At 42.3% G+C, this 25618-nt stretch overlaps 1 protein-coding gene across 1 annotated transcript in view; it reads left to right on the top strand.

Annotated features, from left to right (window-relative positions):
- LOC117255796 (growth factor receptor-bound protein 2-like) overlaps positions 1–23183 on the top strand; it is a 38473-nt gene extending 15290 nt beyond the window's left edge. Inside the window, exons 2-8 of the mRNA XM_078166401.1 lie at positions 11140–11303; positions 11994–12081; positions 16153–16244; positions 16522–16644; positions 19813–19975; positions 20176–20265; positions 22501–23183. Of these exons, the coding sequence (XP_078022527.1) occupies positions 11140–11303; positions 11994–12081; positions 16153–16244; positions 16522–16644; positions 19813–19975; positions 20176–20265; positions 22501–22686 (906 nt within the window). The 3' untranslated portion in view covers positions 22687–23183. The remainder of the gene's footprint in view (positions 1–11139; positions 11304–11993; positions 12082–16152; positions 16245–16521; positions 16645–19812; positions 19976–20175; positions 20266–22500) is intronic.
- The last annotated feature ends 2435 nt before the right edge of the window (positions 23184–25618 follow it).

Below are 25618 nucleotides of genomic sequence, written 5' to 3'. Positions count from 1 at the left end.
TATGTGTTTAATGTCACATGAGAAGTACATAATGTGACAACACCCAGACATGATTGTTTTCCTAAACTAAACCTAAACAGTAGTGGTGCTATATGAAAAAAAGATCTGTGTCATTGTATATTAGAGGGTATAGAAACAAAGGACGTATCAAATGGGGAGGATTTGCCCTCTTGTCTTCAAGGCACATTACTTGGCCAATGATGGTCAACTAGGTGAGGATTGAAGAAAGTGAATGTGTTAATATTCATTATAGTCTTTAGAACAGTTGGTTTGACCCACAGTAGACATTTTCCTGTGTTGGTAGTGGAGCTGCTGTCTCCCATTCCCTTTGATCACACTCTTCAAGTGTTTCCTGTGTTCCCACCTGAATAGAAATACATGTGTAACTATATTTGACAGTGAAGGCCAGTTTGTTTGAGCTTGGTCCGGCTGATGGTCTGGAAGTAAATGCTAAATGATATGAGCGGCGCACACTGACTCTTAATAAGCCCTCATCTGTCAAGTATGTGTTGCTGTATTGGTAGATAGCTCAGTGACGTGTTTACACCCGCTTTGTGAAAAAAATTATATCATTGATTTCACAAATTTTGTGTCTGCACTTGAGAACCAGAAACTCATTAGCCTTCCTCCTCTCTCATCCTCTTTATTTCCCCCCGTCCTCCTCCTGTCACTCCAATTTTCTGCTTCCATTTTCTGTTATTTTCTCCTCCCGATCTCTCTGTGTTCCTTGTCATTCTCTCTTTCCATCTGTCAAAGTAAAAATCAACAGCTACTCCAACAAGTGTTCAAATCACCCAAACAAATCATCAGCACTCAGTCTAGTCATACAGACAGTGAGTTATGCAGGCTCAGTGGTTTTGCTCACAGGGCAAAATGCTTTCCTCTTACAGAAAGGTGCAGTTTTTTGCTCTTTGTTCATACAAAATGAAAAAACGGACAGCAGAGAGATGAGAAACTGACCGTGTTGATTTCAGGAGCAAAACAAGGAGTTAAAATGCTAAAGAGGAACAGAGAGACAGCAGAGAGCAAATTAAACTTACACAAATAAACTATTATTCTCGTCTAGTGGAAGTTCATTCAAATGCAAATGAAAGAAACATTTAAAGGATAAGAATGGTGATATTCTTGATTTTTTTCTTATCGTCGACAGATCCAATTATAAGACCACAACCAACAATGAATGATCCTAATAACAAGTATCGTCTGCGTGCTTAAAGCCTGCTGTAGCTTACTCCTCTGTGCCATCAAGCTCCCATTGTTCCAAACAGTATTAAAAACAGATGAATGCACTGATTTACATGCCCCTCCATTACCAAGAAAAAAAGCTCTGAAGTTTTTTAATAAAACCCACACACGCTGTTCTGCTGCCATAAATGCTCACTTGTTCTACAAAAGAATAATAATGTGCAGGTGAAAATAGTCCCCAACAAATGCACTATTTACTCCAGAGTGAGTAAGGTTTGCTGTAAGATGTTTGCGGATGATCCTGGAATTTATATCTACTTTTTTATTTTTATTTTTTCAAAAGAGAGCGATAAAGACATATGTAATGTTTTTTAGGATAAGTCTTCTTAAGCAGGAACCAACGGGGCCTGGGACTGAGTGCCGCAGACCAGAGAAGTCAGACAGTATTAACAGATAGACTAGAGCATTCCTGGTTTTGGTCTTTTCATGGGATTTGTTGACAATGAGAAAAATATGGAATGGTGCCAGCCTTATTCTTTGAATGGACAGTTTAGATTGTTTTGATGTGAGTTGGCCAGTGTTGGAGATATCGGCCTTCTTTTAAATATAATGGAACTAGAAAAATTACATTTGACAGCAGTGTCTCTCAGGATAATTCACGGATCTTGTTGTAAGCAGTTTCATGTAGGAACTCTTTTCTTTCTACTGAACAACACTTGCCAACCGGATCACGGCACAGAAGGAAGCGTGCATCTACTCAAGTAAGAGAAGCTCATGCTTGTGGAAGCACCAGATGTTAACATTAATTTTGTCCTCTCTGGCTGAGCTGTAATGTTAGATAGGTCAGAAGTGCTGGGTGAGCTAGTAGTAGATGTTGAGTTTTTTTCAAACGTATTTGTTGGGTGCTTTGAACACCCTAAGCAGAGTGCTGTCTAGTTTCATTACATTCTAGAGAAGGCAGACATCTCCAACACTTGGCAACTTATACCAAAACAGCAATGTATTTTGATTTTGGGGTGAACTGTCCCTTTAAATAAATCAATGACAAGTTTAACATAGTTATGAGTAAATGAGTTCTGGCTTAAGTACTTCCACCCTTGAAATAAAAAATAAAATGCCTCTTGTACATTAAAGACGTCACTTGCCACCAGTATGGAGCTTTAGCAGGGTTTCAACCAGTAGAGGGAAGTTGCTATGCATATAACACAATAAGTAAAGTTCAAATACTTGGCACTTCATTTTCTTTTTTACTGTGTGACTTAACACATAAACAATCTTGTTACATATGTCGTTGAAAAAATTGTTTTAATATAAATCCAGATACATATTAAATGGAATGTTTGACAGGAAAAAAGTCAAGTTGTCAGTTCTCTGTGGTGGACAAATAATGTCATGGTGACACTTTCTGAATCACCCTTTAACAGTTTAACATTGCTGCGCTGCAATTCTTTGTTACTTATCAGCCGACACGTACGGCAAAATTGATATCTCTGTCTGTCACTCTGCTGTCAGCTGGTTACTTGTTGATCAAGTCTCAGGTTTTTGTTTGTTGGTTTTGTCCGATATCGTGATTTTTCACAAAATGGTAAATGTCTGCAAAATTATTTATTAAACTGATGTTTACTGATGAATGGAATATTCTAGTATATGTGCGCTTGAGACTGACAGTCCCCACTCCACATAGCACTGCCCTCAGCAACATCCCCGTTCTGCTGAATTATTTAACTCTCAGGCCTGGCAGGGGATTGTGTGTGTGTGTGTGTGTGTGTGTGTGTGTGCGTGTGTGCGTGTGTGCGGTACAGTAGCCTTATTTCTTCATCCCGTCATCTTGTTCTTCATCTCCACCTCCACCCACTCTGACCCAGCCTCTGTCTGTGTCTTCCAGATGAGATGAATATGCATGGTATTGAAATGAAGGTCATTTCAGCACTGTTTGCGATAGCAGGACACACATGGGAACTGTTGCCATGGTGAGCGGCAATTTATGCTGATTGACCCATCAAATAAACTGGCATACACAGATTTTTTTCAAAAGTGTCAAACTTAACTGAAAGTTGTGCTAAGAAATTGAAATGTGATCAACAAAATGACACCTAGCATCTTTTAGTGTTAGATAATTAAGCAATATCACACGAGAGGGAGTGATGTTGTACTGTGATATCGTCACGGCTGTGATTCAGTCGTAGGTACTTTTGCTTTTGCTTTTATACAACAGTTCAACAACAGTTAAAATAGCGATGCTGAGTAAAAAAATGTTGAAGAAAGGTAACAACATAGATTATTTAAGTATTTTATTTTCTTCCGTCCCCCGTCCCCCCCCCCAATTCAATGCTCACTGTAGCCATGGCAACACAGCAAACACAGCAGGCAAGCCTATACACTGGATGTTGGCACAGCCTCAGCATCTTCATAATCTCTGAGTCCGCTTGACTTGATGGACTGTTTGTGTGGAGTCACCTCGCCTGCAGCACATGCACACCCATTCATTTCACAGCCGTATAAACCCAAAGGCACCATTAGTGTATGATGCATGGATATGAGCGGGTGATGTATGTGTGCAGAGGATGAAGGTGAGATATGGACTCTTATTGACAGAGACAGATAGGCTCTTATACATCATTATGTTCAGAGCAAGGTTAGGACACTAAGTGGGAACAGGGGGGACACATGATACATAAAACTCTATATGCTATTGATCCATGAGGAGAAATTATTATTTCACCTCACTTAAGCCCATTTATGCAGAAAGGTCGGGGTCAACCACTAGTGGAGCTGGAGTTCATTCAGTCTTCATTCGAGGATGCTTCAACAGGGTCGATGCTGGAGCCCTCTGGTTGAGTGCTGATTGAGACTAGTGAGATTGAAGGCCTTCCAGAGCAGCTTTTGAGATAGCTGCTTTTGAGCTTTTGACTAAACTGAAGGCATTCAGTCCCATTTTTCTGTCGGTCTTCTGACGGAACAGGCATACCTATTTAAACCAACAGGATGTCAAGTGAAGCAAAGTCAAGTTTATTTATGTTGCCTAAAATAACAAGTTTTAGCAGTTGGTACAGCATACAACACCCTCCACCCTGTCTTTACACCCTTGGTCCAGGTGAGAAAAGTTCAGAGAAGGCATCAGGGAAAGAACGTTTACAAGACAACCAGAGATGCGAATGTGCTTGTACCTAGGCTGCATTTATTTTCTCCAAAATTACATATGAATGGCTCAAAATTAACATGCTCAAATTAAGCGTGTTCATTCAGGGTGCCTCCATTGCTTCACTGAGTGATATGCTTACTTCACTACTAATAATAAATTCCACTTAGATCCATGTTCAGGACTGTGAGCTCTGAGCTCTGAGCTCTGAGTCCTGCTTCAGATCCAGTACAGACAGTGAGGAGGACTGCAGCTGTTGCTGTTGTGCTGCTTCCTCTGTGAAGCCTATAAACATGTCTGGATGAAGGGAAAGCAGATACACAGACAGCATTAATTACCCTTCTTCTTCACATCATATCATCATCATCAACTGTGTTCTCTGCAGGAATTGCCGGCTGCAGTTTGTGAACCGTATCGCCGGTGAAAGTGAAATTGAAACCAACCCCAAAGGATGCTACATTTTATAAAGTCCCGACCTCACCTGAGCTCTGTGCCCAGGAACATCCTGAACACAGCAAGATTAGCGAGATAAGAAGATTAAGAAAATACAGGCAGACGTCATGGTCTCTGCAGATATATACAACACCACACACTCTTCGAGGATATGATGATTAAGAGGGATTACTTTTGTTTGTCTGTATACATTGTTTTGAAGGAAGATCCTTGAATGTCCCAGTCAAGTTTTTTGGTGTCACATCTTTCCTCTCCAAGGCTTTTGTCCAATCTGATACTTATATTCATCAAGCTGTTGATGGAATACCATAAAACTTGAATTAAAAGCCTAGTCCCCTTTACCAGCAGTTTGACAAAAAAAGGCCTGTCTCAATTAGATGCCTGGTCTGGTTGCCAAGCGGTTTATTTTATAGAAGTTCTTGAAGGCTACCCACTTGAGCTAATGTTATGTATCTGTTTAGATCTGTGGTTAATGGTGACTCCCTTCCTTCCTCTTTGCTGAGTAACAGTTTTGCATAAAAGTAATGAAAGGCTTGTCCCAAATATAAGCCGAGTGACATTAATGATTTAAGCAAATAATAGCCCGAGCTACTAATTAGAGTTTTATGGTATGTACCAGACACATTAAAATAACAGCTATAGACTACTAAGTTTGACCGATCTGCATGAAACTCGATGAACATAATCTAGGGACCAATATCTAAAGTTCCCTCTTGGTAAAAGCTGGAAAAACTTGGTAGATATGTAGAACAGGACGCCTCAAGGTGACTGGAGAAATTTAACTCTAATTGGCAACTGGGTGGCGCTATAACAATAGAAAAATGCTTAAAAATGGCTAAAATGCGACCGATCGCTGTGGCTCCCCCTGTGGACCAATGTTGTTGGTTTTTTTCTAATTTTTGGTATGACTAAGTCATGGTATGGTATGCTGTACATAATCACGGAAACTGTCAGTGCGTCATTCTGTCAGTCAGTCATTCTGTCTGTCCCACGTTTTTTTTTTCCTACTCACTGACGTGGTCAATCTATGTGAAACTGCACATAGGCATTGAGGATTGGCATAGGTAGAAGGTGACAAAGCTACCAATGGGTATGGACTAGTTACCTTTAAATGCTGATATCAATATGATAAGAAAAAAGTTTAACTGGAGAAGTGACGTGACGTGATCTGCTAGAGAGAAGACATCCTCTCGTGTGTGGTTTTCTGATGTGTGGCTGAGATATCTCTGAGGATTTAACCTGTTCAAAAACATCCATGTGTACCCATACTGTTACATCTTGGGTTTCTTGTTTGGATGACTGTTGAAAACTTTATTCAAAAAGCAGCGTGATGGATTGCACAGTGAAATGTTTTACTAGTATAACATGTATAAAGGGGTCAATACTTTATCTGATGTCATCAGACCATTCACATTATCACCCAGCTCATAAACAATGGAAGAATTCACAGTTTTTAATAACTTTGATTTGAAGATTTGTGAAGTTGATTTTGTCACGGCTCATTCTGATGTGACATTCTTCATTTCAAACCTCTACCAGAAGATTCTATCATGCTTCTTTCTGTGGAGTGTTTTCCTACTGGGGACGATACTGTCACATTTATGAATGTCGGAAGATGTGCAGAGACGTGTTGTTGGTCTCGCTGTTTTCGAATCCTGTTAGGATATCTTGTATTTTGTCTTTTCAGAGTTTCAGAGAGCTGTTTTGTCGAAGAACTTCAAAAGTGAAACTCTTTCCTTTCTTCCTTGTTTCCTCACACTCCCTCCTCTCACACACTTGGTCAGAGGCTTGGGAGAAGGGAGATGAGCAGAGTTAGGCAAGGTAAACAGAATGAAATGTGATGTTTGCTCGCAGAATATTTATCGTTTATATCTGTCTCTCTGTTGTCAAATACATCCGTCTTGCTCTCCGTCTCTCCCTCTTCCATTTGCACTCACTCAATCTCCAGAGTTTAAAGTCTCTCAACACCTAAAAGATGCAACTGTCGCAGAGCATTAACGCACACAGACGGCACACAGTCACGCGCACCGAGCAGAGTTAACGGGCCCGTTAATGCAGGGTGGCAGCTCTGCATTGAGCCATATACGACTCCTTTCCACCTGTTTAAACAGAGTTTTATGAGCTCTGTCATGAGGCTGGATGGGATATTTCATGTGCTCAGGCTATTAAACACACTCAATAGTGTGTCATCCACACAGACGCACACAATACCTCTTTTTGAATAGTTACACCTGTACCTGTTTTGTTTGTCCTGATGCTGCATAATAGGCTGCATAACAATAGACGCACGTACAGCTGAAGGTCACCTTGGCAACAGCTATCAAGAGGCAAATGATTCTGTCGCCATTGTAAAAAAAAGTAACACACATACACATAAACATCTATGAGAGTACGTGGAGTCCATTCATCAACCCTCTCACGGTGGGAATGCTGATTGCTTCCCTTTTTTTGCTTTTCTCAAATCACATTTGCTTTTCAAGCCTGTCGCGGCATCAAATCCCCGCCGAACGCCACACGGGGATATGAGCATTCATGGCAGGCCGACCACTGAGACTGACTGTGAATTTCAGAGGGATAGAACAGAGTGTTGGTGGCGGCGGTTTTTGCCTGCATTGCTACTGGCTGCACCTCTGCATCCTCTCACCTTCAATACTTTCTGTTCTGTCTCTTCCTGTCTAGTCTGTCCTCTCTTAGTCCTTTTCTTAGCTGGCTCTTGCTCCCAGCTCCACCCCCATCCTCTCATTTTGATGCATTTCTTTGACAGAAGTAAAACTCCATCTTCTTCTCTACATTTCTCTGTCTTACTTCTTCTCTTTCTCAAATGTGGTCATTTGACTAGTACAAAAGGAAACAGATTGTTGTTAGTTGTTATGGTGACAAGTGATGTCCAAATGAAGCCATTACCATCACTTAAGGCTCTCAGCATTACTCAGGAATATTTGGCAACATCTTTCTCTTTATTTTCCAACATCTTTAGTTTTGTCCTGTAGTTACCTCACACCGTGCTGTCCTTCACTCTCAGACAGCGCTGCAGAGCTTTGAAAAGGACAGAGACGAATCTCTGCACCCATCTGTGCAGTGATTTCATGCTACTTGAGTTTGGTGTCATTGCCTTAAAGGTGGTCAGATTAACTCACAAAGTGTCTTGCAGTGACTGAACGGTCAGTGCCTTGGTGCTAAAGCACACCGATTTGGTTCCACAAGTGTGTAAATGGAAACACTGAGCAATTAGAGTGAAGTCGGGTGTTATTAAAAACTTTTTAAAAAACTTTTTTTAACAAGTTTTACCACAAATACAACTTCAACATGTTGAAAATATACAAGATGGTAAGTATGTAGAAAAGGATAATAGGAGAAGATACTTTGCTTATTCTTAAGGTCTGCTGCCATCATGTGGCAAACATAGATACTACACCCTACCACAGCCGAAGACGGTTTGATGATCTACTGTCAGCTTATAGCTCAGTTTTGTTGCTGTGTAAGATTTTCAGTAATAAATGACTTAATGATTTGAGATATGTAACAGTCCCCGCAGCAGATATGTTTCTCAGAGCTTCCATATTTCCTTTCACGTTCAATGAATGGCAGGTATTTAACAGGAATGTGTTGGAAACTGTGACAAATTGCTAAAGTTCTGTCACAATACAAATAATTGAACACACACGCTTAATGCACCCACACTGCAAGACAGCAGAAGTTCCACCCAAGCAAACAAGTCCAGAAAACAACTGAAATGTCCCCCAACTAAAGTAATGTGTAATGTGATTTGTCGACAGAAACTTCCTGTATTGGACACCAATAAGCAAAGATGGATCGAAGTAACAAGAAGTGATTTTATTTGTGCTTTGAGCATCACAAGTCAAGTGCCATCTTGTTCCACTACATTTAAGAAGGCAGACATGTCTACGGCTAATGTCGTAAACACTCAGCAACTCACACGAAAATAATCCAGACTGATAAATAGCACTATCAGTCGGAGGAAAAATATGTATTTTGATTTTGATAATGTTAGTCTGGTAACATTCCATTAACATCAGGAGAAAAGGGCCCCGCTTGATCACATTTGTTAAAGCAGGAGAAAGCTCCAGGGGGACATCAGCTGCCACGGGGATTCTGGCAACAGCTGGGACAACAGCTGATTTGAGACATGAGAGTTGACCTCAAGAAACAACTTCAGTTTCCAGAGGATATTACCATCTCAACCCTCAAACCAGACATAGTTCTATGGTCTAGAGCAACAAAACGTGGCGCTTCTCAAGCCGACTGTGCCATAGGAGGAGAGGATGGAGGAGGCCCATGAGAGGAAGCTCAGGAAGTACCAGGTTCTCATCCACGAATGCCAACAGGTGGGATGGCAGGCATGGAACTTCCCAGTGGAAGTAGGGTGGCGAGGACAGTCGCTGTGGCGTGCCCTGTCCAGGCTTGGAATCAGAGTTTCAATCAGAAGAAGGCTTGTGGATAACATCACCAGACAAGCAGAGGCAGCATCCAGATGGCTGTGGCTGAAGCGCAACGAGCGCCCTCAGTAGAGAGGAGACATCATAGAGCATTGTGGTTGTAGAGCCCGAGGGGCCGAGGGGGCTGCCCCAGGATGCTGGGGTGTGCCGTCAAGCCCTCCGAAGGTGTAGTGAGCTTTAACTGGTGAAACACCGGTGAAGGGGGGTGCTCATCTGAAGACCCACAGAAAGCACCAAGGGCCCACACCACTTCTATTTCTATTGGACTTGTGAAAGTGCAATTGCTAGCCATCATTCTCATGTAAGAGGCAGGGAGTCTCCCTGTCCTTGAGTTGATAGCGATGACCTCATTGTATTTACAGACAATGTTAGATATACAGCTCCATTTAAGCACACCTGTTCATTCTCTAACGCTCTAACATGCCCATTAGTATGGTGCGCATGTTAAAAACCGTTGGATGTTACATGCTGATGTAACAGGCACCATTTTAATGTCTTGGTAGCTTGCTGACGTTAGCATTTCAACATATACGCCTACAGGCCACCATGTGGAAGTGATTGTTGACCTTGAAAAATTAGTTCCATCCATCCATTTTCATCCGCTTATCCAGGGCCGGGTCGCAGGGGCAGCAGGCCAAGCAACACACCCCAGACATCACTCTCCCCAGCAACACTTTCCAGCTCCTCCTGGGGGACCCCAAGGCGTTCCCAGGCCAGACGAGATATGTAATCCCTCCAGCGTGTTTTGGGACCATCCTGATCAGATGCCCGTGCCACCTCAACTGACCCCTTTCGACCCGAAGGAGCAGCAGCTCTACTCCAAGCTCCCTCCGGATGTCCGAGCACCTCACCCTATCTCTAAGGCTGAGCCCAGACACCTCATGGAGGAAACTCATTTCCACTGCTTGTATCCACAATCTCATTCTTTCGGTTACTACCCAGAGCTCATGACCATAGGTGAGGGTTGGGACGTAGATGGACCAGTAAATTGAAAGCTTTGCTTTCTAGCTCAGCTCTCTCTTCACCACGACGGACCGGCGCAGTGCCCGCATCACTGCAGAAGCCGCACCGACCCGCCGATCCATCTCACACTCCATTCTACCCTCACTCGTGAACAAGACCCTAAGACACTTGAACTCTCTTGCTTGAGGCAGTAACTCTCCCCCAACACGGACAGGGCAAACCACCGGTTTCCGACAGAGAACCATGGCCTCAGACTTGGAGGTGCTGACTGTCATCCCAGTTGCTTCACACTCGGCTGCAAAATGCTCCAGTGCATGCTGGAGGTCACGGTGTGGTAGAGCCAACAGAACCACATCATCTGCGAAAAGCAGGGCTGCAATTCTGAGGTCCCCAAACCGGACTCCTTCCCCCCCCCAGCTGCGCCTCGAGAAAATTAGTTTGAATGATAAATAAATAAGTAAATATATAAACAAGTCGAGGTCTATACTGTTTGGGGCCTTTAGCCTTGTTTTCAGCTGCTTTACTCATTGCTTTTCAACGTTTGTTAAGAGCTATGGAAAAAGTCAGCAAGCGGAGATACAGTTTTTATGAATGAAAATACTACCAGCGCCGCAATTTGAATGCCTTTTACATCAAGAGCTATTAAGTTGTTAAGTTTAGTGAAGTACAAGTAGAAAGTAGTCTGAGATTAAAATGCGCATGTAAAGTAAAAGTCCCTAAAATATGCACTTAAGTACAGTACTTCAGTGAATGCACTTAGCTACATTCCACCACTGGTTCTATATATGAAACTCTTAAAAAAAAGCTTCAGCTGCCAGTCATGCAGTTACTTTAGAGCTCAATATTGCCTTCAGTTCATACAGTATTTGTTCCTGTACATGAGTTCCATGCACATAAATTCAAATCTCTATGCGTGTGTCTTTGCACCTGTGTCTATTTCAGTGTGAGCACGTGAGGCTGTGTGCGAGTGGTCAGCAGCGAGAGAAAGTGTGTTTCAGTGGCAGCTGCAGTGTGAGTGTGCTTCCTGTGAGCCGACAGCGGGAGTTTGTCACTTCTCTTTGTAAACTGCACGATTTCAGCTCTGCAGGGAGAACGACACGTACATGGTGAGTAACTCCTTTTCTTCAACGAGGCGCAAATGGGAAGAGATTGTCATTTTGAATTATGGTGTGTTGGCCTGGTGTTTTCTGAGATGTCAATACACACTCTCCTCTTACTGTACTGAAGGTGCAACACACTGGATCCAATTGCACTTTCCATGAAATACACTGAGTCCAGGTGAAGCTTGTGATAGCTTATTGATTTCATCTGTCAAATCCATTTATTTAATGCACATGAAAGAAATATGAAGGGGAGACAACAGGTTTAAGCGCTTCTGTGTGTAGCTCTTGGACTGCAACTATCAGGAGTGCGTTGCTGTGGATACTGATAACGGAAAACATTTAGTACAACAGTGTCAGCCGTGGGATGGCTTTAAAAATGTGCTCAATTTATAGCCTTCCAAAATGCATTACAGTCAAACCACATCTAGACATCTAGGTCAAAGTGGGTTTAATTTGGTTGAAGAGTTACTCTTTGCAGATATAACTTCTATTTCCTTTAACGGCTGTATTTCCACATGTAGTTAGAACACGAGTCAGACAGAACTTTTCACCCATGTGTATTGGAGTTGTTTTATACTGTAAGAGTGTCAGCTAATTGGCTGCATTATAAGGTAAATAAAACCAGTAATGTACTATGTTTAAAATTTTATTTTAATTTTTCATTTGTAAACCTATACATGTTTATTTATTTAGTTCTTTTATCATGGAGGCTGCAGCCAAGTATGACTATGAAGCTAAAGCTGATGACGAACTCAGCTTTAGAAAGGGAGAGCGATTAAAGGTAAGGAACACACACACACACACACACGCTGTACACAGTTCACACACACTTCCTACTTTGTGTTTTCAGCAACACCCTTCAAGTTATTAATAGCTCTCGATGTAAAAGGCATTCAAATTGCGGCCTGTTGATATGGCGCCAGTAGCATTTTCATGTAAATCATTGTCGCCTGCATGACTGGACATTCAGCTCACTCATGCAGCGTGAGAACGACAGCATTTGCATCACTGTCCTCTGCAGCACTTTTTAAGAGTTTGTACAGCAGGTTATGAAAATGTGTTACGAAACTGCATCCTGCTGCTCAAATACAAGTTTATTTCCTATTTTCACAGGACAGTGATCTCTGTATGTCTGCAACAAGTACAAACAAACCTAGAAAGGCGAGGTGGTCTGTTCCAAAATACAGTAGCAATAATAAAGTGAAGAATGCAAACCAGAGTGTGAATTGTTGTGTGTGTTTTTCACACGGATGATCCTTGTGATCTTTTTGGTTATAAAAGTGGTGACTCACTTCTAAACCACCAGTTCATCATCTTGTAGTGCATTTAACTAACAGTTTAACAGGACTTATTAAGGTATTCAAAACAATACAAGTGTTAAAAAAGGAAATTCCTTTAATACCAGTCTTTTCATTTTAGATGTTGAAGCTCATTCTGCCCCACAGTAAAATGTACAGTCGTAAAAAGTACAGCAGCAGCAACATGAAAGAGAATATAAAGAACAAACCACATGGCTTCCAAAAACGTTTTCAAAAACCACACAGACACAAACCACAGCTGCACTCTCGCTAGATCTGTTTTTGTACATGGAGACAGAAAACAGACACCTGATGACGGAAGTGGTCTGATTAATAGGACTGGACCCGACTCAGAACTTTGCCAGTTAAATCAAATTTGGCTCAGTGTTTCCATATAGAATTCTAGAGTTTAAACAGGGTGTAGAGGGACAGTTAGTGTGACGTCCATGTATTATATGTACAGTACAGGCCAAAAGTTTGGACACACCTCATTCAATGCGTTTTCTTTATTTTCATGACTATTTACATTGTAGATTCTCACTGAAGGCATCAAAACTATGAATGAACACGTGGAGTTATGTACTTAACAAAAAAAAGGTGAAATAACTGAAACCATGTTTTATATTCTAGTTTCTTCAAAATAGCCACCCTTTGCTCTGATTACTGCTTTACACACTCTTGGCATTCTCTCGATGAGCTTCAAGAGGTAGTCACCTGAAATGGTTTCCACTTCACAGGTGTGCCTTATCAGGGTTAATTAGTGGAATTTCTTGCTTTATCAATGGGGTTGGGACCATCAGTTGTGTTGTGCAGAAGTCAGGTTAATACACAGCCGACAGCCCTATTGGACAACTGTTAAAATTCATATTATGGCAAGAACCAATCAGCTAACTAAAGAAAAACGAGTGGCCATCATTACTTTAAGAAATGAAGGTCAGTCAGTCCGGAAAATTGCAAAAACTTTAAATGTGTCCCCAAGTGGAGTCGCAAAAACCATCAAGCGCTACAACCAAACTGGCACACATGAGGACCGACCCAGGAAAGGAAGACCAAGAGTCACCTCTGCTTCTGAGGATAAGTTCATCCGAGTCACCAGCCTCAGAAATGGCAAGTTAACAGCAGCTCAGATCAGAGACCAGATGAATGCCACACAGAGTTCTAGCAGCAGACCCATCTCTAGAACAACTGTTAAGAGGAGACTGCGCCAATCAGGCCTTCATGGTCAAATAGCTGCTAGGAAACCACTGCTAAGGAGAGGCAACAAGCAGAAGAGATTTGTTTGGGCCAAGAAACACAAGGAATGGACATTAGACCAGTGGAAATCTGTGCTTTGGTCTGATGAGTCCAAATTTGAGATCTTTGGTTCCAACCGCCGTGTCTTTGTGAGACGCAGAAAAGGTGAACGGATGGATTCCACATGCCTGGTTCCCACTGTGAAGCATGGAGGAGGAGGTGTGATGGTGTGGGGGTGTTTTGCTGGTGACACTGTTGGGGATTTATTCAAAATTGAAGGCACACTGAACCAGCATGGCTACCACAGCATCCTGCAGCGACATGCCATCCCATCCGGTTTGCGTTTAGTTGGACGATCATTTATTTTTCAACAGGACAATGACCCCAAACACACCTCCAGGCTGTGTAAGGGCTATTTGACCAAGAAGGAGAGTGATGGAGTGCTGCGGCAGATGACCTGGCCTCCACAGTCACCGGACCTGAACCCAATCCAGATGGTTTGGGGTGAGCTGGACCGCAGAGTGAAGGCAAAGGGGCCAACAAGTGCTAAACACCTCTGGGAACTCCTTCAAGACTGTTGGAAAACCATTTCAGGTGACTACCTCTTGAAGCTCATGGAGAGAATGCCAAGAGTGTGCAAAGCAGTAATCAGAGCAAAGGGTGGCTATTTTGAAGAAACTAGAATATAAAACATGTTTTCAGTTATTTCACCTTTTTTTGTTAAGTACATAACTCCACGTGTTCATTCATAGTTTTGATGCCTTCAGTGAGAATCTACAATGTAAATAGTCATGAAAATAAAGAAAACGCATTGAATGAGAAGGTGTGTCCAAACTTTTGGCCTGTACTGTATGTAGTACAATAATAATAATAATATGTTGTACATGGATGGGAGCTGACACTAGATATCCATCCATTTTCATCCTCTTAACTTGGGCCGAGTCGCGGGGGCAGTAGCCCAAGCAAAGCATCCCAGACATCCCTCTCCCCAGCAACACTTTCCAGCTCCTCCTGGGGGACCCCAAGGCGTTCCCAGGCTAGATGAGATATGTAATCCCTCCAGTGTGTTCTGGGTCTGCCCCGGGGCCTCCTACCAGTGGGACGTGCCTGAAACACCTCCACCGGGAGGCGCCCAGGAGGCATCCTGATCAGATGCCCGTGCCACCTCAACTGACACCTTTCAACACGAAGGAGCAGCGGCTCTACTCCGAGCTCCCTCCGGATGTCCAAGCTCTTTACCCTATCTCTAAGGCTGAGCCCAGACACCCCACGGAGGAAATTGACGCTTGTATCCGCGTTCTCTTTCTTTCGGTCACTACCCAGAGCTCATGACCATAGATGAGGGTTGGGACGTAGACTAGACAGACCAGTAAATCAGTAAACACTTCGCCTTCTGGCTCAGCTCCCTCTTCACCATGACAGTGCCTGCATCACTGCAGAAGCCACACCGACCCGCTGATCCATCTCACTATACATCACACGTTTAATTTCTGTATATACCAACAGCAAAATATCTACATTTGATATGTGCAATAATGTCACTTCTGGCGGCATGGAGCTTCAGTGGTTAGCACTGTCGCCTCACAGCAAGGGGGTTCCTGGTTCAATCCCGGGTGTGGGAGCCCTTCTGTGCGGAGTTTGCATGTTCTCCCCGTGTCAGTGTGGGTTTTCTCCAGGTACTCCAGCTTCCTCCCACAGTCCAAAGACATGCAGGTTAATTGGTGACTCTAAATTGGCCGTAGATGTGAATGTGAGTGTGAATGGTTGTCTGTCTGTTTGCTTTGTGTTTTCATACTGTTTGCTTATTGCTTATTGTTCTGCTCTTTGTTTTTGTACAGTTTACTTACTTTATGTATTTATATACTGCTTTTTGACTGATGTTTCCTGTTTGCACCATCCCTTTGTTGCTGTAATGTTGCAGATTTCCCCGTTATGGGACGGATGAAGGATTATCTTCTCAAACAAAAACCAGAGACTGTATATGACATATCAACATCTGTTTGGGACCAACATACAACAAACCCACAGTTTTTTTCCTCGTTGCTGTGTTTCCAGCAGCTTTTTAGGCATCAAACATGGGTGTTTTTTAGTTACCTGGAGCTGTTGGACTGGGGATAGTCCCACAAAAAGTGTTTGTTTCTTACCAAAACATTGCTGCTCTTCCAGCAGGCATTGCACCCCCAAAACTGGGTGTTTTAAGCCAAAACAAGATGAGACTTATGAGACTGATTTTATTTCTGTTGCACCTCCAAATCAATATTGAATAAATGAAAACCATTTGTAGTGAGCCTGTGTTCTGTAATTGTATCCCACTGTGTCAGATTCTGCAGACCACTGGAAACTGGTACAAAGCAGAACTTGATGGATCTGTGGGGTTTGTACCCAAGAACTTCATCGACCTTCATCTGCCCAGGTAAACTCACATAAAGCCAAAGAGAAAATGAAAATGAAAAGACACAGACATTGTCTAGTTTTTGAAATAACACAGAAAAGGACAAAAACTTTTGAGATGGTGCACAAGTGGAATGACCAATCACCTCACCCCATTGAGAAATAAATGTATAAATGTTTGCTCAAGTATTTGTCTTTTCCCATGAATTTTTGATCATTTATCCTCCCGTTGTCATCACCATCATAACTGTGTTACCCTGACACCTGTCATTTTCTGCCTCTCTCCTCCATGGCTCCAGCTGGTACCAGGAGGACTTTAGTCGCAGCGACGCCCAGGAGAAGCTGATGCAACAGCCCGTGGGGGTCTTCCTCATACGGGGCAGCCAAACTGCAGCTCAGGGTGACTTCTCCATCTCTGTCAGGTGCACTGAGTGTGTGTATGTGCATATAGATCCAGAAATAGCTATAATTTGGCTCCTAGCTAAGAGTTGTGTATTTAGAGCAACTAATCAATGCAGTTAGTGACTGCTAACATCTTAAGAGATACTTTTACTGTTCTGGTTGATGCCCATTATACATATGTCTTTAGTATTTTGCAGTCAAATTTGATATGCTGCTCCAAAGTACTAGCATTTGCATAATGATGATAATGCTAAGCCCAGAGGTTTGGATCTCAGTCACATGATTTGGACTCGAGTCAGACCTGAGACAGACAAAAAAAAATAAAAATAAAAAAGACTTGCAACTCGACTTTGACTTTAATGCTAATGACTCGTGATTTCAACTGGACTTGAGCCTTTTTCCTATGACATACTTAACAGCGTCCTCCAAGCCTAAAGATTAAAATTTGCATACAAAAAGCACAGCTGCAACAGTGTCAAAACCCATCGGCTATCATCTGACAGCGATAAAGCCCCTGGGAGCAGTAGCCAATATTTCAGGCTGATCCTGCATAGCCAACGGATAACAGCGCCAAGAGCTCCTCTTCTGTGTGCAGGTCATTCTGGCCAGTCTTTACAAACAGAAACTGAATGCAGATAAATATACAAAATAGCTAAGATAAAGCTCACTCCTTGCCAAGAAACAGGCAGTGGCTTCTGAGATTGCATTTTGGCTAATGTGTACCTAGTCTCTAGGCAAACCCCGGAGATCTTGCCTCCGGAAGAAGAGCAGAAGAGCCCTGGTTTCCAGTTGTAGGGTGTTTGTAGTCCGCGTGATATTGACCAATCATGTTTGAGCCGGCTGCAGTTTTTGCCAGATTAAACAGTCCGTGCGGTGAACTAAGGAGGCGGAACATAATTGCCGTCACTGCAAACTCTGAATCCATCACAATGGTTCAGCATATTTACTTATATATAAACGGAAGTCGGAAACGGAAATTCGCCTCCTCCGCCCAAATCAAACCGGAATGCCAAAAAATCGGGGGTCTGCCCCCAGAGGCTGTATCGCCGTCTGCCGGAAGTCAGACGCCGAATACAGCTAATGGGTTCCGGGAATGATGTGGACTGATTAGGCTACCTGCTGTTCAAACGTGATTGGTCAACACTACTCGGACTACAAATGGAAACCAGAACACCTTTGACATCTTTATAGAAATTATAGACACAACAACTTCCAATTTTATTTGACATTTGACACACAAGTACAGGCTAATATCAACATAGCTAGCGAGCTAATGCTTATGTTACCTCTCTCAGTGACAGCTTACTGGCTCAGAACCGTAGTCGGGAGCACGCTGGTTTATTTGCATTAATATAGCTTAGCTGGTAACTCGCTTCTAGCAGTCCAGACACTCCCCTGAAGGAAAGATAACAAGGCATTCTGGTTTTATTGCAGTCTTCACCACAAAGCAATAAACATGGCCTTCCCATGAGGTTTAACAGTAGCCCTGAGCTTTTGTAGAAACTTAATTCAACTAGCATCACGTGTTGCTGCACGCCGTCTTCACCATGACACACCCGAGAGAGCGCTGCTTCCCTTCACACACACACACACACACACACACACACACACACACACACAAAACAAAGCACACATCACACACACTCACTCGTTATCCTCAAGGCCACCGCCCTTTGACAAGGGTGAGCCGGTAAAACTTAGCTTCACAGCTTAATAACTGTTTAACAAGCTTCTTTTAACAAATGAAAACAATTCTAAAAAGCATGTATGATTTTTGTAAATGTATTATATTATTACTATGTTGCTAAAATGGTATTACATGTGGCAGAGAGCATGTTATAACTTGCTTAGGACATGAAACTCAAAACTTAGGACTTCTGACTTAACTTGGGACTTGTTAGTCTTGACTTGGGACTTAACTTGAGACCTACTTGTAACTTGCAAACCAGTGACTTGGTCCCATTTCTGTGTGGTGGCATACTGGTATCCAGTTAACACAATGCATCTATTGAGAAATCTTAACATGTCCTGATTTCTTGCTGCAGCCTCTTAATATGGGATGCAAAAAAGACAGTGATCTTCTCTGTATTATTTTTATCAACCGACACTTCTCCCCATCCATCTCTCTTTCATTCTGCGTCACCATCACATCGATGTGGTTTAGAACGAGCTGTGATAAGAACTTCTATTTGCATTTTCACGTTAACGCATTTTTTCTGTATAACCACATCACTTCCTCCAGCGGTTGCACGTTCCCCTGTACAAAGTTGATGCTTTGTTACAAGCGAGACAGGAGACGAATGCATACTGCAAATTTTTGTTTTTTTAGACAAAGATACTTCATAAAACTTTATTGGACTTGATGACATCTGTTCCTACTGTCACACTCTTTCATGTCAGTGTATATAAAACATTTAGAGCAACAAGGGTTAAAGATGCATTACCATCTCTTATACCAGAGCCACTGAGAAGCCTCAGTGCTGATTGGCTGGAAGGTGTGGATAAACTTTTAGTAACCCTGACTCTTTTCAATTAATATGACAGTGTTAAAGTGAAGGGAAAGATGGAAACTGTAAGGCTTGGCTGGAGATCTTGGTGCTAGGGTTACTTGTGTAACCAACAGCAAAAATATAACTAGCTGCTTAGTCAGAATGATGCAAACGTCTTTAATGTTTGTGAGAATTGAGACGGTCAAATTATATCACAGTTGGAGGAGGTGTGTGATTATCAAACATTGGTGCATGTGGCAGCCCCAGGGATGCAATCTTACAAAGGACCTGCTGAGTGACTTAAGAAGTATTCAGTATTAATATTGCAGATTACTTTCACATCTTTTACTGAGTTTTGTCTTTTGAACAAGGCAGTGAGGTCGTCTCTTGTGCTTTCTTTTTCTGTCCTCCATGTCTGTCCATGTCTTTAAGTTATCTGTCAATTTCTCCTCCCTGTGCATCCTGTTCCTGTCCACCTTATTTACATCCTGCTCTGGTAGGGTTGTGATATGTTTGTTCAGGAACAAGAGGTTAAGCTTTAGAGGCCCAAATGTAACCTTTAAGAAAAAAATAAATCCTCCATTTCTGCAAACTCTCACACTTTCACAAACACATATTGTGCTGGGCCCTTTATGACGCAAGAAAAGGCAGAAAAAGACAAAAAAAATAAAGCATTTTCTGTATTTCATTTCACTGTAGACATCCAGCAGATGTGCAGCACTTCAAAGTGCTGCGGGACACCAGAGGACAGTATTACCTCTGGTCAGAGAAGTTCCCTTCTCTCAACCAGCTGGTGGAATATTACAAAAGCACGTCTATCTCCAAACAAAGTAAAGTATTCCTGCAAGAGATGCATCAGCAGGTAGGAAGCCTACCCATGGAAAACTTAACCTGAGTGATAGAGTCAACATCTAAGCACTGTACTGTCATTAACTTATTAACTTATTCTAGTTAAGTATGTTTGACTATCACATGAATACAGTGAACACATGTTAAAAAAAAAAAAGAAGTAAGTAAGTAAGTAAGTAAAAAGTAATAATATAAAGTTTTGTGTCAAAACAGCAAAGAGGAGGCTCAGACAGACCGCCGCTCCCTGTTCCTCTCCCCACTCCTCGACTCCCCAACTGCTCACCTTCACCTGCACCACGACAGGTACTCAGTAGTTCTGTGCCGACAGAATAACATGTACATTTCTGCAAAACCTGGATATATTAGGTTTGTGCTTTTCAAACATATGACATAGTTCAGATAAGTTGTCAAGAGCTAAGGTTCTCATCCGGATGAGGAGGGGACGGTCGATGTCGAGACGACTGTTTCAGTTTTTATTACAAATTTAGGGCATTTCCAGCCTTGTTTGTAGTGACCAAACAAGGTATTTTAAAACACCACATGATAAACCTAACACATTCTCCACAATGTTGTCACAACATAAAACTGAAAATTTCAACGTAAAGAAACCCAAAGTTTCAACATATCTGCTCCATGTAAAACATACAAATGTAACATATCCATGGTTTGCAGAAACATACGATACCAACATTTATTCTGGCAATTGGGTTGTACTGAGTCTGTCTCTGCAGGTATATAGAGACACACTCAGTACAGTACAGTATGGATATGCCTTTGTTTTTCTGTGCATACACTTATGGATATGCTGTCCTGTCTGTCTGTCTGAATGATTGTGTGTACTTACTGTGTGTCCTGGTCCATATGTAGGCTTCTTTGTACATATTTGTAGAAGACCAGTCTAGTTCATTAGGATGCTCCAGTTATGTGGCTGCAAGCTGAAGTATTTAGGTGACTTCAACCAGTGGCTCCCAACTGGTCCAGCCACGGGTACAGATCTCTCCTCAGCCATTAGTTCAAGGTCCACACAGTTTAATATGTTCTACGTCATACAGCGTTTTGCCACGTTGTCCAGCTAGTTTGCTGTCTCTGTCAAGCTGTCTGTTAGTCACTCACTCTACAGCAGGAAACAGCACTTCAACACGGTATTTCAAAATAAAGTGTTTTTTTTACAAACTTGACACATTTCAGAGTCACTTGCGGTCCATTCAGAATGGACTCATAACCCCCTTTTGAACCGCGAGCCACCAGTTGGGAACCACTGACCTAAACTATAAATTTAATCTGATGTATGCTGTTGTTTGCTCCAAAGTTTTAACTTCATGGGGCCCAGAAAAAAGTGTCTTTTAAGCATGTTACAAATGTTGCCATGCCAAGATTTTTTTAAAGGGTTTTATGAGCATTAGATAATTTTGTCATCTCAAAACAAAGCACATAATCGTTCAAAACTCAGAATGAGGGCCAACAGAGGGCGTCGTCTACTAATCACAGGGTTGGCAGTCCCATCCCCAGCTCCTCCTGTCCACATGTTGACATGTCCAAGGTCAGACCAGCATGACCAGACATGTCCCCCTCAACATTTAGAATATGTCCATTTGTCTATCCAAATAAAAACATGAAAGTAGTAAAGGACTTTTATTTTGAGAAAATTAAAGACATTTGCACCATAAATTGATTCATAAAAGGCACAAATTGGTGCAGAAAAATCACCAGAATTCAGGAAATTAAGTAGTTAATGTTGGGCAGCATGGTGGTGCAGGGCATTGTTGCCTCACAGCAAAAGGGTTTCTGGTTCGAACCCGGGTTCGGGGAGCACTTCTGTATGTAGTTTGCATGTTCTCCCCATGTCAGCGTGGGTTTTCTCCGGGTACTCCAGCTTCCTCCCACAGTCCAAAGACATGCAGGTTAATTGGTGACTTTAAATTGTCCGTAGGTGTGAATGTGAGTGTGAATGGTTGTCTGTCTCTATGTATCAGTCCTGTGATAGTCTGGTGACCTGTCCAGGGTGTACCCTGCCTCTCACCCGGTGTAAGCTGGGATAGGCTCCAGCACACCCGGGACCCCCATCAGGATAATGAATGAATGAATGAATGAAGTAGTTGAAGTGAAAAAATGTATGGCAGAGGACTCCCAACCTCCCTTTTTCATGTGTCCTCCTCCAGTGTTGAAATGACACCTACGCTATTGACTTTTACACAGTAGGATTCAAATAATAATTCTTTAGGGGATTCCTAAGCCACAAGATTCTTATTACAAAGAAAATCCGAGAGAAGATTAAAAGGTGATGCAACAAAGGAAAGTCTACCATTCTGATAACTTTTGTCACCCTTTATGCCAAGTAAAGGTCTGGTCTGACACTGTCTAGAAGTCTCAGGACACAAGAAATCTGAAGTTCAGCTTAACGCAGCTCTAATATTTTACCCACAAAATCATTTTAATGAACTTGCAGAGTTCAGTGACAACTGGTTCATGGAGTTTGTACATCTGTGTCTCATCCTGTCTGTCCTCCTGCTCCTCTTTCTCCTCTTCCTCCTCCTGCAGCACAAAGCCTCCCCCAAGCTGCAGGTCAGAGCTTTGTACAGTTTCCAGGCTGAAGAGATGGACGAGCTGCAGTTCAATGCCGGCGATATCATCAACATTTTGGAGTGCTCCGATGAGGCCTGGTGGAAGGGCGAGCTGAGGGGCAAAACGGGCCTGTTCCCTTCCAACTACACCAAACCCATCTGAGAGGAGCACACAGGCTGATACATGTAATCTTATAATAACTTTGTATTAAAATGTATGTCTTATGCTAATTCATGCAGGTTAGTCCTAACTAGCAGTAAGTCACAACCCTAAACGAACAGCAGAGGCCTCTGCGTCTCTCGACAGAAGCTGACAGCTGTCTAGAATAAAAATGAAGACTAACTCGTTTGGTTGAGGCACACACACACACACACACACACACACACACACACTGTACATGGGATTTCTGTCTATCATCATGGCACACATACTGCTGTATATCCTGTACAAGAGATATAATGGGACAACTGTTTGGCTGTAAAAAGGTCAGAACTTCTCAGAGAATCATCACACAGTTTACAGACAGATGACCTAGGTTAAAGATACTTGTAAAGTGATGTCTGCTCTTACAAGATGACCTATTACACAGCCGGAGACAAATAATTACATGGGCCTGTACTGTGTTGTTATATTTTTAATAAACCAGTGATGCACATTAATATTCAGAGTTGAGAATACATTTTAAAAACATATTCATACATTATCTTGACCTGTCCTGTCCAGTGGTGGAATGTAACTAAGTACAGTTACTCAGGTACTGCACTTAAGTACAGATTAGAAGTATTTTTACAAAAAACAATGTATAGACTCATACTAAAGTAATCCCTCTCAGTCATCACTTAAGGCCCACTAGAAGTGTGTGGCGGTGTAGCTATGTGCAGAGACTCTGCCCTCTTGCTATATTTTTTATTTTATTTTTATTTTTTGTGTTTGGGACATTGATGGGACCCAGGTTTTACTCCAAAGTTGAAATCCAGTGCATGGCCAGTGACTTGTGGCGTCAGACACCAACAAAAAAAGGCGTCCTTTCACAATGGCATGGTACACAGCCAGTTGCCGTTTTAGTTTAACAATGCCCAGCAGCGTCTGGCGGGACAAGGACGAAAGTTAAAGGGATAGTGCACCCAAAAATGAAAATTCAGCCATTATCTACTCACCCATATGCCGAGGGAGGCTCAGGTGATGTTTTAGAGTCCTCACAACACTTTTGGAGATCCAAGGGGAGAGGGGGTAGCAACACAACTCCACCTAATGGAGGCTTACGGTGCCCCAGATTCAAACGTCCAAAAATACATAATGGAAACCACAAAGTATCTCCATACTGCTCATCCATAGTGATCCAAGTGTCCTGAAGCCCCGACATAAAAAGTTGTTTGGAAAAACGTCATTTGAACTCTGTTTTTAGCCTCATTGTAGCCTGTAGCTCTGACCGCCTCTCTGTGCACCGCGCTCACGTGTTCAAATGACGTTTTTCCAAACAACTTTTTATGTCGGGGCTTCAGGACACTTGGATCACACGGATGAGCAGTATGGAGATATTTTGTGGTTTCAATTATGTGTTTTGTTTTGTTGCTACCCCCTCTCCCTTGGATCTCCACAAGTGTTGTGCGTGTTTTTGGGTGCGCTATCCCTTTAAGGCTGCAAAAGTCCGAGTGGGGCGGGCCATAGGGATGGTGCATGGGTCAAACGGATATCGACTTTCACCCGAGAGAATGGTGTTCACATCCTGTAAGATTCTAGAGGCAAACCCTGTTCTTTTTTGTTCTAAATCAAACCATGTGTTTGTTGTCGAAGAAATAAAAAAGCCAGTTTGTGGTGTTGCACTGACATAGTGCATTTATTTGAAAGAGACTGTATGTAAACGGCAAATTTCCTGTGAAAACAGAAGTGTATTTTGAAAGAAGACAATGCATGTAATGGGCAGAACTGGACACGGTGTCCCAGAACCTCAACAACCAATTCACCCAGGGTACCTTTCACGTTGTATGTGGATGTGGAAAGTTCATGACCAAACGTCGATATGTAACGAGATTGGAGTGAGAATGTGTTGTTTGTGGACATGTACCTCCACAGGGCTCAGGTAAGGTGGGGGCTTTATGAGGAGGTGGCAACCAGGTGACAGACTGTAAACGGCAGTCATCCATGAGACACAATGCTGAAAAAATGCATGCATGGCGAGGTAAAATGCCAAACGAGATCGAATCAGGGGTTGGCTCTCAGTTTCACTTTTGCTGGTGAGTGTGCTTATAAAACAGTAACCAACAATCCTGCATAGTATACCTTTAACGTTGAAGTTTTACGGTACCCAGGGCCTTGAAAGAGCCTCGAATGAAGATGTTTTTACTTCTAAGTAATTAGTGCCATGACTAAATTAAAAGTGGCTCAAAAAATCTGTTGAAAGACCGAACTTTGTATAAAAAATATTGGAAGCTCTCTGAGGCCCCTCTCACCCTTAAAGGCACAAAATGGTGTAGTCCACCCCTGCACTAGGCTGGAGCCAAGTGAATGACTGTGTGTGCTGCTGGAGCACCAAGGAAAAACTAACTTTGTTTAAAACAGTTTTAAAAAAAATCAATAAATCGAAAGGTGTGAGAGAGAGACATGGATCAAGAGAGTAAGGGCAGGGGGCCCACAGAGACTATAGGGCCCAGAATTTGATACAATGCCTCTGCTCTCTCTACAACATGATGTCCAAGTCTTTGTTATAACATAATTTCGGAACCTTTGAAGTTGTAACTGATTGCTCAGCCTCCATAAAACGTGTTGTGGAAAAACATAATAATTGAACCATTAACATGATTCATTCAATGTGTGCTGTGATCATGCCATTAATACTGAAACTGGAAAACCAAAAGCAAAGGCTCATGAACACAGTTATAGCTGATTATATACACTATGTACAGGGCCATAAATGTTTATACATGCTGAACACACATGCATCAGTCTAAACAGCACACCATAAAGAGTGAAATTCAGGATGAAGTCCAGAGTGAACTTTTACTGTCGTTGCACTGAGACAACAAAATGCAGCTTAGTATCTATCCAGAGATTCAACGAGCAGTAAAACTGCACAGAGTAATAAACGGGATAAACA

Source organism: Epinephelus lanceolatus, chromosome 3 (assembly GCF_041903045.1).
Source record: "Epinephelus lanceolatus isolate andai-2023 chromosome 3, ASM4190304v1, whole genome shotgun sequence".
Classification (NCBI taxonomy): Eukaryota; Metazoa; Chordata; class Actinopteri; order Perciformes; family Serranidae; genus Epinephelus; species Epinephelus lanceolatus.
The sequence above is the reverse complement of the archived record's forward strand: the minus strand, read 5'-3'. Positions and strand labels throughout refer to the sequence as shown.